Below are 18,456 nucleotides of genomic sequence, written 5' to 3' on the forward strand. Positions count from 1 at the left end.
TAATCCTTTATCAGTAAATGATTTGCAAAATTTTTTCCCATTTTGTGGGTTGGCTTTTACTCTGTTGATATTTAGAACTCTGAACTCGCTTGCAGTTGAATTGTTTATTTCCCTCTTTTTAAGTATTTAAAAATCTCACTGATGTTTTAGGGCCTTGTAGCTGCTGTTTGAAGTGATAATGGCAAGAGTGGACTCTAATCTTAAACTACTGATAAATTTTATTGCTTTGAGCTAACTAAGCACTATGCTCTTTTTAATAAAGAAAAGAAAATCAAATCAGAGAAAAGAGAAAGAGAAATAACTAATTGTTTTTAGGATCCAGACATGAGAACTTGGACCAAACATTTAGTATGGTTTAAAACTAATTATTTAAAAGAGAAAGCAATAATCCTGGTTTAAGTTGTTATCAGCTAAGTATAGACTGGAGCTTTCTTGTGTCCAGTGCCAAAGAACAATAAACTAGACTTATAATGAATATGATCTGCTAGGCAGTGCTTAAATATAGATGAAATACTTTTCCACCTAGATCCCTACATATATTTATTTATATACATGGGCATATGTTTTCCTTTACATAAGTGTATGTCTGTATGTATATAAATCTTCAAATGAACAAATGCATAAATATACACGGTATTCTAGCTTACAGAATTAAAAATGTAATTCAGTTTACTCCCACAGAATAAGATTGAAGATAATGAGAACTGAATTAAAGCTTACTTTCTTTCACAGAATTCCTCAGAGAGAGAAGACTGTAATAATGGCGAACCCCCTAGGAAGATAATACCAGAGAAGAATTCACTTAGACAGGTATGAAATTCAGTCTTACTTAAAAAGCTACCAACAACAAAATAAAAGATAGGAAACCCTCAATTTGCCATTCGTTAAGTACTGGAGCTTAAATTAAGAGTACTCTGAAGTTGGTCTGGCTCTAGCCATCAATTTCAGTCAGTTACATTGTTTTCCCAATCATTTAAAAAATATCCTAGGTATACAAGTACAGGGCAGTCAATTGTTTATGTGTAGTGAAAACAAAATCAAAGAAAAAGTTTCTTGTTTAGGAAAAATAACCTGAAGTGCATCTTAAGTGCAGGTAGTAGAATAGTTCTCTTTAAACCTTACTTTTCTATTAAGATTTTTCATACATTAAAAAAAAATAATAATCAAAAGGGATCTACCTATGATGAAGTTAGCTCCTCTTAGTCTAAGCAATATTTGTTTGCTTTTTCTAGAAGTAAAGGCCGTTATTAATGACAACTTTAAAATAATTTTTACTCACCACAGTGCCCCCACTCCTCAAACTTTTTCTTTGAAAGTTCAATTCCATGGTGCTCTGTTTTTAAAAATTAAAATGTTCAAAAACATTTGGTCAAAATATTGGCTTTTCTCACTGCCTGTAGCAACCTCTAACATCTTCCATCCCTCACTGGCAACAAAAACAAGTTCTTACAGTATTGCCAGCAGTAGTAAAAATTATTTTACTTGCATTTATGGCATTATTCTAAGAAAAAGGAGAATAGATTAAATATTTGTTGAGCACCTACCATGAACCTGATACTTATTTTACTTCACTCTCACAATAACCCCGTAAAGTTGCTAGATATGATTTCCATTTTATAGATGAAGAAAATGGAGGCTGAGAGAGATTCGATGACTTGTTTATTTAGCAAGTCAGTGATTTGAAACCCAGATCTCAGTGTTGCCAAAGCATTTCTACTTCTGCCTTCTAACTCTATAGGTTGTAGACAGTGTTAATTTAGGGGAAAGGTAGTTGAAATTGTGACACTCATTTTTTATTTACTTTTTTATTTACTATATGTTAAAACATTTTTGGATGGGTAAAATTTCTTTTATAAAAATTGTGTGGTAAGTAGAATTGAATCAGTTCAGGAAGCTTTGTTAAATAGCCAAAAGATCAGGGATTGATATTGTTCAGTTAGAGCTTTAACTATTTGGAGATAAACACCTGATCTATAAATCTAAATATATAGGACAAAATTGAATTAAGATAAATTTGGAGGTGGAAACACTCTGCCCCACTATACAGAAACAACTGTCAGAAAACAATGACATGACAAAAAGTTTTGGCAACTTTATTTAAGCTAACAAACGAATTTTCACTCTGCAAAGTTATAAATTAATTTTAATAGGCTGATCCAGATGGTCCATTTGGAAAATGGATAGGCTGATCTGTTGAAAATTAAACTAAATTTATCTCTCTCATACTTCAAACCGAAGCAAGAGAGAGAATCGTGCCTATTAAGTCCAGCACATACAGATGGACCAGCAGGTCACACATGGGACTAATCTGATTCATTTAAAAAATAAATGCATACATTATTGAATCATTTTATACTTGCAAGATCTGTTGTGTGCAGTATTTGAAATAATGTTGTTTTTTTCATTGCTTTTTTAGCAGGTTCTCTTTACCCCCTCTGCTTTAATATAACAACCGTTTTGGGGTTTGTTTTGTTTGTCCTCCTAGTGCTCCAAACTGATTTTTCTAATATCTGTCATTCAGTGTTGAGATCCAAGCTCTGGAGATTAATTAGGTCATGAGGCTTTTCCCCCTCCTTTCTTTGTAAAGGGTTTTATCTCCATTCTCTTTGTGAAGAGCATGAACTCAATGTTCTTGGAAAGAGAAATGGCCTTTAGAAACGGGGAAGTAGGAGATCCTCCTGGGGCACTCGGAGTCTTTTAGCTTCTGGGTGTTTTAACAGCCCCATGAATGCAGATTTGTAAATTTATTGCAGTGCCATCTGGTTTTTTGCTCGAACCAGATTACTGTTGGCTTGTGTCTGTCTATTGTGGTGGTCACTCCCTAGGAGCTTGCCCTCTCAGTCTTAGGGATGAGTGATGAATAGCAGGGGTCAATAGAAGCAGGTCACAGGGCAGCTGTCCAGGATTGCCCTGAACTTGATTATGCCACCGCCAAGTTTTTTAATGTAGGATGTAGTATATAAGCTGTCTAAACTCCCTCTTTTCGCTAATGCATATGACAATAATGAAGTGCCATTTGCTCCCCCCACCCCACCTTTAGTCAAGTTATTATAGATAAAAAGATGTCAAAGCTGCCTTTTACCTAGTGTTGATGTAAGTAGGATTTGCATCATGTGGGCCAGTCCCTTGAGATTCTTTTGCAGACTATTTCTAATGGGGTTTCAGGAACTCTTTCACCACTGATTTTAAAATGCTAAGTTATGTTCTAATAAATTTAATGTTGTTTTAAACTAATTTTAGAGCTTATATATATTATTCTAAAGTATAGTTTTACCATTGTTGATAGGATATGACCACTGCCTGTTAAAACTTGGAGTTATTTAACTACTGGAGGAGCTGAAAGAAGTATTATCATTACAGTTCTTACAGACATTAAAAGGGTAAAAGGGAATATTACAAATAACTTTAAGCCAAAAATTTGGCTTCTTCCATGATATGGATGAATTCCTTGAAAAACACAACTTACTGAAACCAAAACAAGGTGAAACAAAATTTGAATAGCCATATGTCTATTAAAAAAATTGAATTATCAAAAGGCCCATATGGTTTCCTGGTGAACTCTATCAAACGTTTAAGGAATAAATAACACCAAAATAGAAAATAGAGAAGGAAAGAACACTCCCTGACTTGTATTATGAGGTTACCATAACCATAATTCCAAAACTTGACAAAGACCTTAGCAGAAAAAGAAACTATTGAAGGAGAAAGTCACGAGACATTACTCCCTGTGTCACCAAGTCATTTTGTATACCTGCTTTTCCATTTCATTTCCAGCATCAGAAGGCAGTAGAGTTCAGGGCGGGGGAAAGAAATGCAATGTATTCTTTAAATTTTCTCAGCTTTTGAATAATCTTCTGACATCTTGGCATTAAGTGTAAACATTTATTTAAAGGACGTACAAAGTAGCTACAATTTTCTTTTTACTTTTATTCCTAGAATGTGAAGCCAAGAAAACCATAGCAGATGTGTTCATAGCTTTTATTCATATCTGCAAACAAGGGCAAAGGCCTGGGAGGATACATGAAAGTACTCATTACTTTTTGAAAACATAACCTTACAACATGCAACTCCTTCTTTGCTTCACATTGGTGCTAATAGGATCTGTCAACCCTGCCTTTCTCTGTAATTGAGTAAATTGTGACCTCTGTCTAATCCTTCTCCCATCCCCCATTCCCTTTGTGTATGTGTCCACTTACCATCCTGAGAACGTGGGTAATGATAAATAAAGCATTGAGTAGTGCTCTCTCAACTCTTTGAAAGCAGCATGATGCCAGCCCTCTAGTTATGTTTCTTTAAGTGTTTACGTTTTTCTGTATTCTTTCTCTTGTGTAGCTGGAACCCTGGGGATGCAAAGCCATGAGAGAGGCCAAGAAGCTAACAAAGTAGCTGTCTCCCTTGTTAGCTTGTTCCTTTATTCTTTAAAAACAAGATAAAAACCATCTGGCTCAGGGCATTACATTTTCCTCCCCCATGCACCTCTATAGATGGAGACTTCACCTGCAGTGAGGGTTTACATTGATTAGGGAGGGAGCAGTAATTCAAGCTTCCATCCTCTTCAAGGATACTTTGCAGTCTTTAAAGGTGCTGACCCACTGAGTTAAACTGTCAAGGGAGGATAAAAAAGTATCTTCATCCCAGGAGGTAACAGCTGCTAGGTTTTCAACACCTTGCATGCTGCTGGAAAAATGTCACAATTGTCAGCTGAAAGAAAAATGACTCTGTTGTCATCTTCTGTTAATGACTGGGCCTTATAAAAGGAACTACATAAGCCTTTTAGAAGGAATAAGTAGCTGTTTTCCTTTCCTACCACCTTCCCCCACCTCTCCCCCCAATTCCTATGTTGTTCTAAACATTACCTTGGAGTAGATGCACAAAAAACAGCGGTGAAGAACTTAAAAGTTAAAACAACCCAGCGTAAGCATGGAGGTCTGATTGGCATAGCTCCTTTATACAGTTGGCTGAGTAGGAGGAACAACCACATCACTGACACAGAAAATGACATTATCGTGTGTATTAACAAAACAACAACAACAAAAAGTCATTCATAAGCCAGTGAACTGAGAGAAAACATACTGTATTTCTGCTCTTTGGAGGACAATTTGTTTTCAAGCAGCATCCAGATGGGTAAATACCACGACATTTCTTTTTTCAAGAGAACCACTTTTCTTCCTTTAAAAAAAAAAAAGGGAGAGAAAGTCACTGAATTTTACTTCCTTTGATAGCTCTGTAATGTTTGTATATAATGGCATTCCCTTCTTTCTAATTTGACTGATGAGGGGGAAAGGTTTAATGAAGTCCCTGATATCAGGCAGACAGATTTTTTTCCTATTTGTTTTAGGTTAGTCATTTTAATTGTATTGAGTAATTAGAAGGTACACACAGCCAAGGGAGCTTTGTTCTGATAATTGCTCAAGAAAATCCATTCCCTATCTGCCTTTGCTTTGTGTTAAGACATTTCTCCCCCTAGTGGCAATAGTAAGCACTTTGTCTTGGCAGTAGGCAAGGTGTAATTGCAATATGACAAACTATGCTTCAGGGACTATCTTGTAAATACTTTAGTTTGGGGTTTGGCATTATTTCATTATATATGTGTGTTTTTTCCCCCTAAGAAACTTCCTACCTCTTTTTTTTTTCCTGAAGTGCTTTGGGCTTTGGATGGAAAAAAATTGCCTGAAATGTTTATTAAAAAAAAACAAACCGTAGTGCATCGTGGATAATGTTTTGCAGCTTGACTTAATTTTAGTCATCTGTTTTAATTACCTATTTATAAAAATGCTTTTGCATTTGTAGACATTATTTAATACTTTGGAAGAAGCACCTCATTTGAAATAAATAAATAAATTGTACTTATTTTAAATAGTCCATAAAAAAGACCTTGAAGGTAATTAATGTAGGTCCCTTAAGTAAGACAAAAATGATCTTTCCAAGTCTGATGAAGTGATTTGTTTATTTAACGTCCCATTTTGGCTGAATCCTTCAGAGTCTAATAACTTTTTTTTTAAAAATGGTTTTTGCAATATGTGTCTAGCTACAAAAACCCTTCTTCAAAAACAAGCAATTTAATAACGAGCTTTCTTAAAATTACTTTGAGGAAGGAAGACTGTATAGGGGGTTGGTATTTTGTTTTATTTTTATTTCAGTGTAATCGTTCTTTGATAAATTGTGTAATCGCTGACTTAGTAGAAAAAATATTATTGAACTCCTGGGTTGTAATGACCATAAAAAGTGTATTTTCATATAGAGACTTGAGATATTGTGAATAAATTATAAAGGAAACAGCTTATATGTTGGTTGAAGTCCATATGGGCCTAATTTATTTTGTGTTCAGTGCTTAATCTGGATGTACCATTAAAAAGGTGGGAGGGGCTATTGTATCCAGTTGTGTGAATCCTTAAAAAATCTGCCCTAAGAGCAACATGGAATGAGATCAGATACAACTTTGCATCTACTGAATGAGATTTGGTAGCATCATTGTGCCATTTTTTAAAGCCCAGTTCCACCTTCCCTAGATGTCACTTTTTAGTTTGCTTTTTCTATCCCACATTCCTACTGGGGACTTGATTTAATGTATTTATTTTATATATATATATATATATATATATAAATATGAAGGTCCCTGTGTACCCCTCCCCACCCCCTAATTACTAACCATTTTCATTATAACTGTATCTTGTTTTGCTATACGGCTGCTGAACAGATTTCTTAAGCAGCTTTTTGCAAGGTTAAAAGAATGCAGCCTGGTAACAAGTTTGTGTCATTTTAAATATATACCTTCTAGTAAATAAGGAGAAGTCTGGCAATCAATCCCTTTTAGTGTGTTATATGTTTCACCTGACAACTAAACCTTCTATTGATTAGCCATTACTTTGTTAGATAATCCTATGTCATTGAATCCATTGTAAAAAATTAAACTCTTTAAAATGTTTTACCCTAGCAGCAGTGTGAAAATTGAAAACTTGTTCAGAATTACAGCCTGCTTTCACAAAGAAGGTAGTTTTCAGCAAGGCATCTTACTGGTTTATGCTTATGTGCTTTATATGCAATATAAAAACATATTAAAGTACTCTAGCACAAAACTCTGTCTCTGGTTTAGCAATGAAGCTACCTTTTCAGATGTTGCCTGGGTACAGAACCTATCTTGCCTGTGGCTCTTATACTCACTAGTTTATTTAGCTGGAAGGAGTCTTATAATAGTAAAATACTGAATGTAAAATATTTGATTCTTTAGAAAGCTTTTTTATTTCAGAGTGGTCTAAGGACTGTGATCAGCTTTGGTTTACTAATCTAGGTGACTTCCTTTGGGGAAAAAGAAGATCATATACCCATTTTACAGATGGAATGTCTAGAAAATAAAAACCTATATATATCCTTACTCTAGAAGCTCCCACAGGTTCCCTAATGTTCCCCTGAGTGTGTTATACTCATTTCTGAGGGGAAAAGGAATTTTGGAGGAAAAATTAGTTTTCTACCTGCCATGACTATTTTATTCAGAAAAATAAAATAACATTTTTATTAATTAACTGGACAGACCTCTAATACTTTATCCCCTAAATATTAACTGCAGACTTTTATATTTTTATTGAAATAAAGTTTTCATACAGTGAATTATATAGATATTAATTGCATAATCAATAAATTTTTGATGTCTTTACAATTGTGTAACCACCACCCCAATCAAGCTATAGGACATTTTCATTACCCAAGAAAGTTCCCTTGTTCTCCTTCCCAGTTTCCCCACCCACAATGAATCAAACATTGATCAGCTTCCTGTCATAGATTAGTTTCGCCTTTCTTGAATTTTATGTAATAGAATCATCCATGTTGGGGGTCTCACTGTCACTCAGCATAATGCTTATGAGGTTCATCTATACTTCTGTGTTTATCAGTGGTTTATTCTCTTTTATTGTACAGTAAATTCCATTGAATAAATATGCTACAGTTTGTTTTCCATTCTTTTGATGGACACTTGAGCTATTTCCGTTTTTATAAATGAAGTTGCTATGAATGCTCTTTAAGCTTTTTTGGTGAGCATGTGTTAAATACTTTTCCTGTGCTTTTTGACTATTCACATATTTTCTTTTGCGAAGTATCTGGTTTTTTGCCATTAAAAAATTGCATTGTCTTCTTTATTATTGAGTTCTAGATAGTCCTCTTTCAGATATGTGTTCTCACAGTCTATATCTTGCCTGTTTATTCATGGTGTGTTTTGATGAAAAGTTTCTAATTTTTGAATGAAGTCCATTCAATCAACCCTTACCCCATGATTATGAAGATATTCTAGGTTTTGTTCTAGTGATAGAAGCTTTATAAGTTTTAGCTTTTACCTTGAAGTCTGATCCATTTCAAATTAATTCTTAAGTGTACTGTGAAGTAGAGTTTGAGGCTCATATTTTCCCCATGCTTTTTTTTGACTGAAAATTTTTAAGATAGTTTATTTATTTTTTCCTGCAGTTTATTGTTAACATTTCATTGTGCTTATTTTCTGATTGTTTGGTTGGCTAGTATTTGTTTGCTCATTTATTATTTATATTTTTTATTGAAGTATAGTTGATGTATCATATGTTACAGGTGTACAGTATAGTGATTCACAGTTTTTAAAGGTTATACTACATTTATAGTTATTTTAAAATATTGGCTATCTTCTCTGTGTTGTACAATCCCCATACTTTTTTATTCAGTTGTTTTGGAACCATCGTTGAAAAGGCTTTCCTTTCCTCCATTGAATTACATGGGTGCCTTTCTCAAAAATCAGTTGGCTGTACAAGTGTGGTCTATTTCTGAACCTCCTGGAAAAGAGGCTGCTTGCTGCTGTATGCAGAGCAAAGGGTAACAGTGTCTGAGGCACTGACCAACTCCTACTTCATGTCCCTGCATGACACACAAGATGAGCTCAAAGTCCTCTATTTTTTTTAGAGGTGTCTATCCTTGCACCAAATATTACACTGTCTTGATTGTTGTAATTTTAATAATTCTTGAAATCAGGTAATGTGAGTCCTCCACATTTTAATTTTTAATATTGTTTTAGCTATTCTAGGTACTTTTACACTTCTATGTAAATTTTAGAATCAAGTTAGAATTTCTATGACAAAGAAGTCTGTGGGGTGTTGATTTGGATTTTTTTTGAAACTATATATTCATTTGAGTAGAATTAACCTCTCAATAATGTTGAGTCAGGCTTCCCTGGTGGCGCAGTGGTTGAGAGTCCGCCTGCCGATGCAGGGGACACGGGTTCGTGCCCCGGTCCGGGAAGATCCCACATGCCGCGGAGTGGCTGGGCCCGTGAGCCATGGACGCTGAGCCTGTGCGTCCGGAGCCTGTTGCTCCACAACAGGAGAGGCCACAACAGTGAGAGGCCCGCATATCGCAAAAAATAATAATAATAATAATAATAATAATAATATTGAGTCTTCCAGTGTGCAGACAGGGTCTGTATCTCCGTTTGTCTTTTTAAATTTTTCTAAGCAGTGTTTTTTAGTTTTCAGTGTACATTTCTTACACAGTTTGTTAGATTTATTCCTAAGTATTTAATGTTTGTTAATGCTATTGTAAACCTTTCTCATTCTCTGTTGCTATATTATATAAATGCAATTGGTGTTTGACTGTTGATCTTGTTTACTATCATTTGTGAATAAAGAGAATTTTATTTTTTCTTTTCCAACCTCTTTGCCTTTTGTTCTTTTTCTTGCTTTATTTGAATGGCTAAGGCCTCCCTATAATGTTAAATAAATGTGGTAAGAGGGCATCTTCGCCTTGTTCCCAGTTGAGAGGGAGTATTACGTCTTTTGCGACTAAATATGATGTTAGTTGAAATTTTTTAGATGCCCTTTATGGGATTGAAGAAGTTCCCTTTTATTCCTACCTTGCTGAGGTCTTTTTTTTTTTTAAATCATGAATGGGTGTTTAATTTTGTCAAATTCACCTCCCCATTCTATTAATATGGAGAATTACATTAATTGACTTTATTAAGAAGTTTTGTGTCTGTGTTCATGAGGGGTATTGGTCTGTAGTTTTTTTTCAAATGTCTTTGTCATGTTTTGGTGTCAGGGTTATGCTGGCCTTATAAAATGAGCCTTATAAAATGAGGAAGGAAGTCTTTCCTTCCTCCTCCATTTTCTAAAAGTGTTTGTATATGATCCTGATGTTCTTCTTCCTTAATATTTAATAGAATTCACCAGTGAAACTGTCTGGGCCAGAAGTTTTCTTTGTGCGAAGATTTTTTTAAAATTTATGTGGAGTGGTTTTTAATAATTTCGACTTCCTTAATAGATATAGAGCCGTCTAGATTTTCTATTTCTTATTGTGTCAGTTTTGGTAATTTGTGTCTTTCAAGAAATGTGTCTTATTTTATTCAACAGATTGTGAACTATTAATATATTTTATTTTATTTTAATACTCTTCCATTTTGGGCCAGTGAGAGCCCATTTAGGCTGGCATCTATGCTCCTCTGATGTATGTCCAACATTCCTTGAGTGTTTCCAGGTTCATCTTGTATTTACCCTGTCCAATCCTGGAATCAACCATTTCTCCAGGGAACTATGGTTCCTTTTAGTGAAGAATGATATTTAGAAGCCAAGATTTAAGCATTAACTTTTATTTTACATCTATATTATATATTTTGAAAACCATGAGTTCACACTGATACCTCCAGTTCCAATACAGTGACACAGAGTTTGTTTTAGATTTCTCCCTCTACATATTTGTAATTCTCTTTTCTAATGGTAAGAAACCTGGTTTGAGTTTTTTCCTTTTAGCACTTAAAAAAATCATGTTCCCCAGGGAATTCCGTGGTGGTGCAGTGGTTAGGACTTGGCACTTTCACTGCCAAGGGCCCAGTTCAGTCCCTGGTCGGAGAACTAAGATCCCACAAGCTGCGAGGTGCAACCAAAAAAAAAAATAGTGTTCCCTTGTCTTCTGACCTTCATTGTTTATGGTGAAAAACCTGCCATTATTTATATTGTTACTCCCATGTATGCAGCATCCCTTTTTTCTTTGGCTGCATTTAAAGTTTTGTCTTGGTCATTGGTTTTCAGCAGTTTTGACTGTGTTGGGCCTAGGTCTTGTTTTCTGATTTTGGGTTTTTTTGTATTAATCTTCTGGGGTTTGCTTATTTTAGATCAGTAAGCCAATGGTTTTCACCAAATTTTAGAAATATTTGGTCACTATTTTTATAACTTTTTGTGCCTCATTCTTGCCTCTCTTCTGGGTCTCCAATTACACAATGTTAGAGCATTGAAAATTGTCCCACAGGTGGCTGAGACTCTGTTCTTTTTTCTTTTACTCTTTCTGTTCTTCAGATTATTTCAGTTGAATCTGTCTCTGAAGTTCATTGGCCTTTTCTTCTGGCATCTCCAACCTGCTTTTAAGTCCATCCCGTAAATTTTTAATTTCTAGAATTTGTTTGGTTCATTTTAGTTTTTTATTTTAAGGGTGAAAATTTCCATCTGTTTACTCATTGTGATTGTATCTTTCTTTAAGTTGTTGAACATATTTGTTATAGCTTCTGTAGAGCCTTTATGTACTGATTCCCATAACTAGATCATCTTGGGGTTATTTTCTATTGATTTCTTTTTCTCTTTACTATGGGTCCCATTTATTTTCTTCTCATGTCTAGTGTTTTTGATTGTATAGTGAACATTATAAACAATACATTGTGGAGACTGGTTTCTTTTATCTTCCTCTGATTATCTTACTGGCTGACCACTGTGACTTCATACAGTCTTGGTTTATGTTTGTTAGGGCAGGTGTGTTTTGGTTTTGACCTTAGTCCTGAGGCACATCCCTTAGTCCTGAAGACTTACTCTTTAGTCTAAATGCAGGGTCTTTCTAAGTTTTCAATGGAAAGTTTGAGACACTTATTAAGCCCCTCTAGTTTAGTAGGAATCAAATTCAAAACCTGTCTCCCCTCATGGGCAGTAGCTGGAGCCTCTGCTCAGATCTTTCAGTCTTCTAACTTTTACTTTCGATTGGAATATTTGGAGTCTCCCATTTATGTAAGTAGTTTGAGGGTTAGCCATGGATTTGAGGGAAATTTATATGCATGTTTTGATGCTTCATCCCTGCCCTGTCTCTTTCTATTTTTCTTCTCAATTTCTAGCCACTATGGCTGCCCTGAACTCCATCTTCTGACATCTCAAGCTGGTAGGCTGTGGCTTTCTAACTGAATTTTAGTCACCCTGCACCAAATAGCCTAGTGAGTACCCTCAGGGAAAAAGCACGTAAACATGGATCTTACCCAGTGTGATTCTCCTTTTTCAAAGTCAGTCCAAATCTCCCGCCAATTTCTGCCTACTTTGGGTCAACCTCTAGTGCCTTTGTTATTTTAAAACATTTTTTCCATAGTTTGTAATTGTTACCTGAGAAGGGGTTAATCTAATACAAACATCTCTGCCATTATTGGAACCAGAACTCTTTGACTTAAAGTTTTATTTTATTTAGTATATATCAATTGCTTCATAAATGTCTTAAAAACACATTAAGTTTCATTTTTTTAAAATTGTGTTGTCAGAGGCTTCCCTGGTGGCGCAGTGGTTGAAAGTCCGCCTGCCAATGCAGGGGACGTGGATTCGTGCCCCAGTCCGGGAAGATCCCGTGTGCCGTGGAGTGGCTAGGCCTGTGAGCCGTGGCCACTGAGCCTGCACATCCGGAGCCTGTGCTCTGCAATGGGAGAGGCCACAGCAGTGAGGGGCCCGCATACTGCAAAAAAAAAAAAAAATTGTGTTGTCAGATTACATAAATCACAGCAAGATCCTTTTTGACCCACCTCCTAGAGAAATGGAAATAAAAACAAAAATAAACAAATGGGACCTAATGAAACTTAAAAGCTTTTGCACAGCAAAGGAAACCATAAACAAGATGAAAAGACAACCCTCAGAATGGAAGAAAATATTTGCAAATGAAGCAACTGACAAAGGATTAATCTCCAGAATTTATAAGCAGCATATGCAGCTCAATATCAAAAAAACAAACACCCCAATCCAAAAATGGGCAGAAGACCTAGAGAGACATTCCTCCAAAGAAGATATGCGGATTGCCAACAAACACATGAAAGGATGCTCAACATCACTAATCATTAGAGAAATGCAAATGAAAACTACAATGAGGTGTCACCTCACACCAGTCAGAGTGGCCATCATCAAAAAATCTACAAACAATAAATTCTGGAGAGGGTGTGGAGAAAAGGGAACCCTCCTGCACTGTTGGTGGGAATATAAATTGATAGAGCCACTCTGGAGAACAGTATGGAGGTTCCTTAAAAACTAAAAACGCAACTATCATATGACCCAGCAATCCCACTACTGGGCATATACCCAGAGAAAACTGTAATTCAAAAAGAGTCATGTACCACAATGTTCATTGCAGCTCTATTTACAATAGACAGGACATGGAAGCAACCTAAGTGTCCATCAACAGATGAATGGATAAAGAAAATGTGACACATATATACAGTGGAATATTACTCAGCCATAAAAAGAAATGAAATTGAGTTATTTGTAGTGAGGTGGGTGGACCTAGAGTCTGTCATACAGAGTGAAATAAGTCAGAAAGAGAAAAACAAGTACTGTATGCTAACACATATATATGGAATCTTAAAAAAAAAAAAAAAAGGTTCTGAAGAACCTGGAGTCAGGACAGGAATAAGATGCAGACGTAGAGAATGGACTTGAGGACATGAAGAGGGGGAAGGGTAAGCTGGAACGAAGTGAGAGAGTGGCATGGACTTATATATACTACCAAATGTAAAATAGATAGCTAGTGGGAAACAGCTGCATAGCACAGGGAGATCAGCTTGGTGCTTTGTGACCACCTAGAGGGGTGGGATAGGGAGGGTGGGAGGGAGTCACAAGAGGGAGGAGATGTAGGGATATATGTATATGTATAGCTGATTCACTTCATTATAAAACAGAAACTAACACACCATTGTAAAGCAATTATACTCCAGTAAAGATGTTAAAAAAAAAATTGTGTTGTCGGGACTTCCCTGGTGGTCCCATGGTAGAGAATCTGCCTTCCAATGCAGGGGATGCGGGTTTGACCCCTGGTCCAGGAACTAAGATCCCACATGCCGCGGGGCAACTAAGCCTGCACGCCACCACTACTGAGCTCGCGCGCCTCAGCTAGAGCCCGTGTGCCATAAACTACAGAGCCCACGCACTCTGGAACCCGTGTGCCACAACTACAGAGCCCACTTGCCCTGGAGCCTGCGTGCCACAGCTAGAGAAGAAATAAAACCCACACGCCACAACTAGAGAGAAGCCCACACGCCGCAGTGAAGAGCCTGTGTGCCACAACGAAAGATCCCACATGCCTCAACGAAGATCCTGTGTGCCACAACTAAGACCCAACACAGCCAAAAATAAATTAATCTTTTTTTTAATTGTGTTGTCTGTACATGAATAGTGTTTGTGGTATTAGCAGTTGCAAAAGAAGTACTGAACCTGAGTCCAGAATGTATTAGTACATGTCCCAGTAGTGCCTGTACACTAATGTCAAATGATTGTTTATTCTTTTAAAATACGTGTTTGAAATAATTTCAACTTAAACAATATAAGAATAAAACAAATGGATAAATTTCTAAAAGTTTAACTTGTTTAAATGGAAAACCAAATTTATAATGTTATTTTTCCCTATTTTCTTAAATTTTATTCTTGTCTATTTACTCTTTTCCAAAGAATGATAATTGACCAAAATGAATTATTTAAAATATCTATGCATCCATTGCTAATATAAATAAATACATAAATGAATAAGTAAACAGATGGGAAGAACTATAGCGCTTCCTTAAGAAGAATTCCGATTAATAGATGTAGATGGAAAGAGAAATTTAAGTCACCATTAGAACACCACAGTAAAAATTACAACAGGCAAGATCCACCAGTATGCTACAATTAGCAGGCAAAAGTTGAAGCAGAAGCAAAATATTTGCATAGTCTTCAAGTATTTCCCACAATATATTTAGTAATTTCTAAAGGAAAAATAATAAGCTTATAATAGAGAATCTTGGCAGACACAACCTTAGGCAAGTGGTCAAGGTTAATATCACCAGAAACACTCAGCAACATACCTCTTGACTTGATGCATTGAGAAGGGCATATTACCTCTGTTGTATCCTTCCCAATAATGTATAACCTCAATCTGATCATGAGAAAACATGAGACAAACCCAAACAAAGGGACATTCTGTAGATTAATCAGTACTCTTCAGAAGTGTCAGAATCGTGAAAGACAAGCAAAGACTGAGGAATTGTCACAGGTTAGAGGAAACTAAGGATACACAGCAACTAAATGCAATGTGGGATCTTGGATTAGATCCTGAACAGAGAAAGGATGTTAGTGGAAAAACTGGTGAAACTCAAATAAGTTCTTAACTTTATATTGTACCAAAGTTAATTCCTTAGTTTTGATAAATGTTCTGTGGTTGTGTAAGACATCAACATAAAGGGAAGCTGGGGGATTTCCCTGGTGGTCCAGTGGTTAAGAGTCCAGCTTCCAATGCAAGGGACGCGGGTTCGATCCCTGGTGGGGGAACTAAGATCCCACATGCTGCAGGGCAACTAAGCCCATGCACTGCAACTATTGAGCAAGCCCACGTCCTGTAACTAGAGAGCCCACGCGCTGCAACTACAGAGCCCGTATGCCACAACTAGAGAGGAGCCCGTGCACCACAACTAGAGAGGAGCCTGTGCACTGTAACGAAAGATTCCATGTGCCACAGCTAAGACCCGATGCAGACAAAAATAATAAATAAATAAATATTTTTAAAAACATAAAGGAAAGCTGGGGAAGGGTATACAGGAACTCATATCTATTTTTGCAACTATTCTGTAAATCTAGAATTTTAAAAACTTGATTCTTTCCTATTATTGGTTATAAGAGATCGCCCACGTCTTAAGATTTTTCTCTTTAATTTCAACACACATATTTATAAAAATAGTTCTCAAAGAGTGTTCTTAGACCAGCATCATTAACATCAGCTGGGGACTTGTTAAAAATGCAGATTCTCAGAAGCTCTGGGGATGGCACCCAGCGATCTGTGTTTTAACAAGCCCAGATGATTCTGACATGCACTATTGTTTGAGAGCTGTTACATGTACTATCAGTAAAAACTTAAGACTAAAAGGAAACATTTTAATTAATATATTGGCAAGTTTGATTACAATAAAGTATAACCAGTGTTTTTTTTAAATTGTGGTAAAATACAGGTAACATAACATTTACCATCTTAACTATTCTTAAACATACAGTTCATGATATTAAATACATTCACATTGTTGTGTAATAGTCACCACCATTCATCCGCATAACTCTTTTTAAAAAAATTTTTTTAATTTTATTTTTGGCTGCATTGGGTCTTTGTTGCTGCGCGCGGGCTTTTCTCTAGTTGCGGTGAGCCGGTGCTACTCTGTTGCGGTGCGTGGGCTTCTCATTGCGGTGGCTTCTCTTGTTGCCAAGCACAGGCTCTAGGCACGTGGGCTTCAGTAGTTGTGGCTCACGGGCTCTAGAGCGCAGGCTCAGTAGTTGTGGCGCACTGGCTTAGTTGCTCCACGGCATGTGGGATCTTCCCGGACCAGGGCTCGAACCCATGTCCCCTACATTGGCAGGCGGATTCTTAACCACTGCGCCACCAGGGAAGTTCTATCCACATAACTCTTAACGTCTTGTAAAACTGAAACTCTGTACTCATTAAACAGTAACTCCCTATTCCCCACTTCTCCCAGCCCCTGGCAGCCACCATTCTATTTTATGTTTTGACTATCTAAGTGGAATCATACAGTGTTTGTCTTTTTGTGACTGGCTTATTTCACATAGCATACCGTCCTTAGGTTTCATCCATGTTGCAGTATATGTTAGAACTTCTTTCCTTTTTAAGGCTGGATATCATTCTACTGTATGTATATACCACATTCAGATGAATGCTTATCCATTCATCCGTCAGTGGACACTTGGGTTGCTTCCACATTTTAGCTATTGTGGATAATGCTGCTATGAACATGGATGTACAAGTATCTCATCAAGACTCTGTTTTCAGTTCTTTTGGGTATATACCCAGAATTGGAATTGCTGGATCATATGGTAATTCTATTTTTAATTTTTTTGAGGAACCGCCACTATACTGTTTTCCACAATGGCTGTACCATTTTACATTCCCACTAACAGTGCACAAGGGTTCAAATTTCTCCACAGTTTCACCAACACTTGTTTTCTGGTTTTGTTTTGTTTTTTTAATAGTAACCATCCTAATGGGTGTAAGGTGGTATCTTATGGTAGTTTTGATTTGCATTCCTCTCATGATTAGTCATGTTGAGCATCTTTTCATGTGCCTTTTAGCCATTTGCATATCTTCTTGGATAATCTCTGTTCAAGTCCTTTGCCCATTTTTGAATAACTGACACCCCTACCTTTCGTATATACAGTAAAGTCACTGCTGCTCACATACTTGTTCATGGGCACATCAGTGGCACTTTCGGGCTCTCACTTTCTTTACTTCCCCCGTCTACCTTGTCCCGCAGCTCCCATAAATCTGGTATTTACACATAGGATCTATTTGTGTGCTGATTTTGAGAAATAAGGCAGAATTTGAAAACTACACGACAGTATTTCAGTATTTAAACCTATTTCCAAAAAATTCTCTTTACAGACCTACAACAGCTGTGCCAGACTCTGCTTAAATCAAGAGACAGTATGTCTAGCAAGCACTGCTATGAAGACTGAAAATTGTGTGGCCAAAGTAAGTAATATTACACATCAATATGTATTATACCACATGATAATAATGGTTTATCTATAGACATCTTTACTCAGTATTGCTATTAAAGACTATTATAGGATTTTAAAATATTTATTTATTTTATTTTTATTTATTTGGCTGCGCTGGGTCTTAGTTGCGGCATGTGGGATCTTTGTTTTGTTTTTTTTTGTTTGTTTGTTTGTTTGCTGTACGCGGGCCTCTCACTGTTGTGGCCTCTCCCGTTGGTGGAGCACAGGCTCCGGACGCACAGGCTTAGCGGCCATGGCTCACGGGCCTAGCGGCTCCACAGCATGTGGGATCTTCCTGGACCGGGGCACGAACCCGTGTCCCCTGCATCGGCAGGCAGACTCAACCACTGCGCCACCAGGGAAGCCCCATACAAGCTTTTTATCTTTAGTTGGGCATGCAGGATCTAGTCCCCTAACCAGGGATTGAACCCAGGGCCCCTGCATTGGGAGCACAGAGTCTTAACGGCTGGACCACCAGGGAAGTTCCTATTATAGGATTTTTAAAAAGAATGTAGGAGGCATCATTTTATCCAAAGCAGATTGCAAGTTGGAGTTTCTTTCTCATCAGTTGCAGCAGAATTTTTTGATTATGTGTTCTGGTCACACTTTAGTCTAATTCACATGTGTTGCTTGACACTAGTTATGGATTATTACAGATAAGATTTGTGTGGGATTTCCCTGGCCATCCAGTGGTTAAGACTCC

General features: G+C 36.8%; 1 protein-coding gene across 11 annotated transcripts in view; it reads left to right on the forward strand.

Annotated features, from left to right (window-relative positions):
• The window catches only part of BTRC (beta-transducin repeat containing E3 ubiquitin protein ligase), a 182,530-nt gene that overhangs the window by 94,402 nt on the left and 69,672 nt on the right, over positions 1–18,456 (forward strand). For 8 of the 11 annotated variants that reach the window (XR_016388153.1, XR_016388152.1, XM_089898074.1 and 5 more), the window contains 2 exons: positions 733–810; positions 17,635–17,724. Coding sequence is in view for 9 of the 11 variants with exons in the window: in XM_089898074.1 (XP_089754200.1) it covers positions 733–810; positions 17,635–17,724 (168 nt within the window). In the remaining 2 variants the exon portion in view is untranslated. The remainder of the gene's footprint in view (positions 1–732; positions 811–17,634; positions 17,725–18,456) is intronic. The other 3 variants (XM_022568994.2, XM_022568998.3, XM_089898077.1) reach the window with 1 other exon arrangement.

Source organism: Delphinapterus leucas, chromosome 16, assembly GCF_059928025.1.
Source record: "Delphinapterus leucas isolate spDelLeu-1000000601 "Yukka" chromosome 16, BTC_Dleu_Yukka2, whole genome shotgun sequence".
Taxonomy (NCBI): Eukaryota; Metazoa; Chordata; class Mammalia; order Artiodactyla; family Monodontidae; genus Delphinapterus; species Delphinapterus leucas.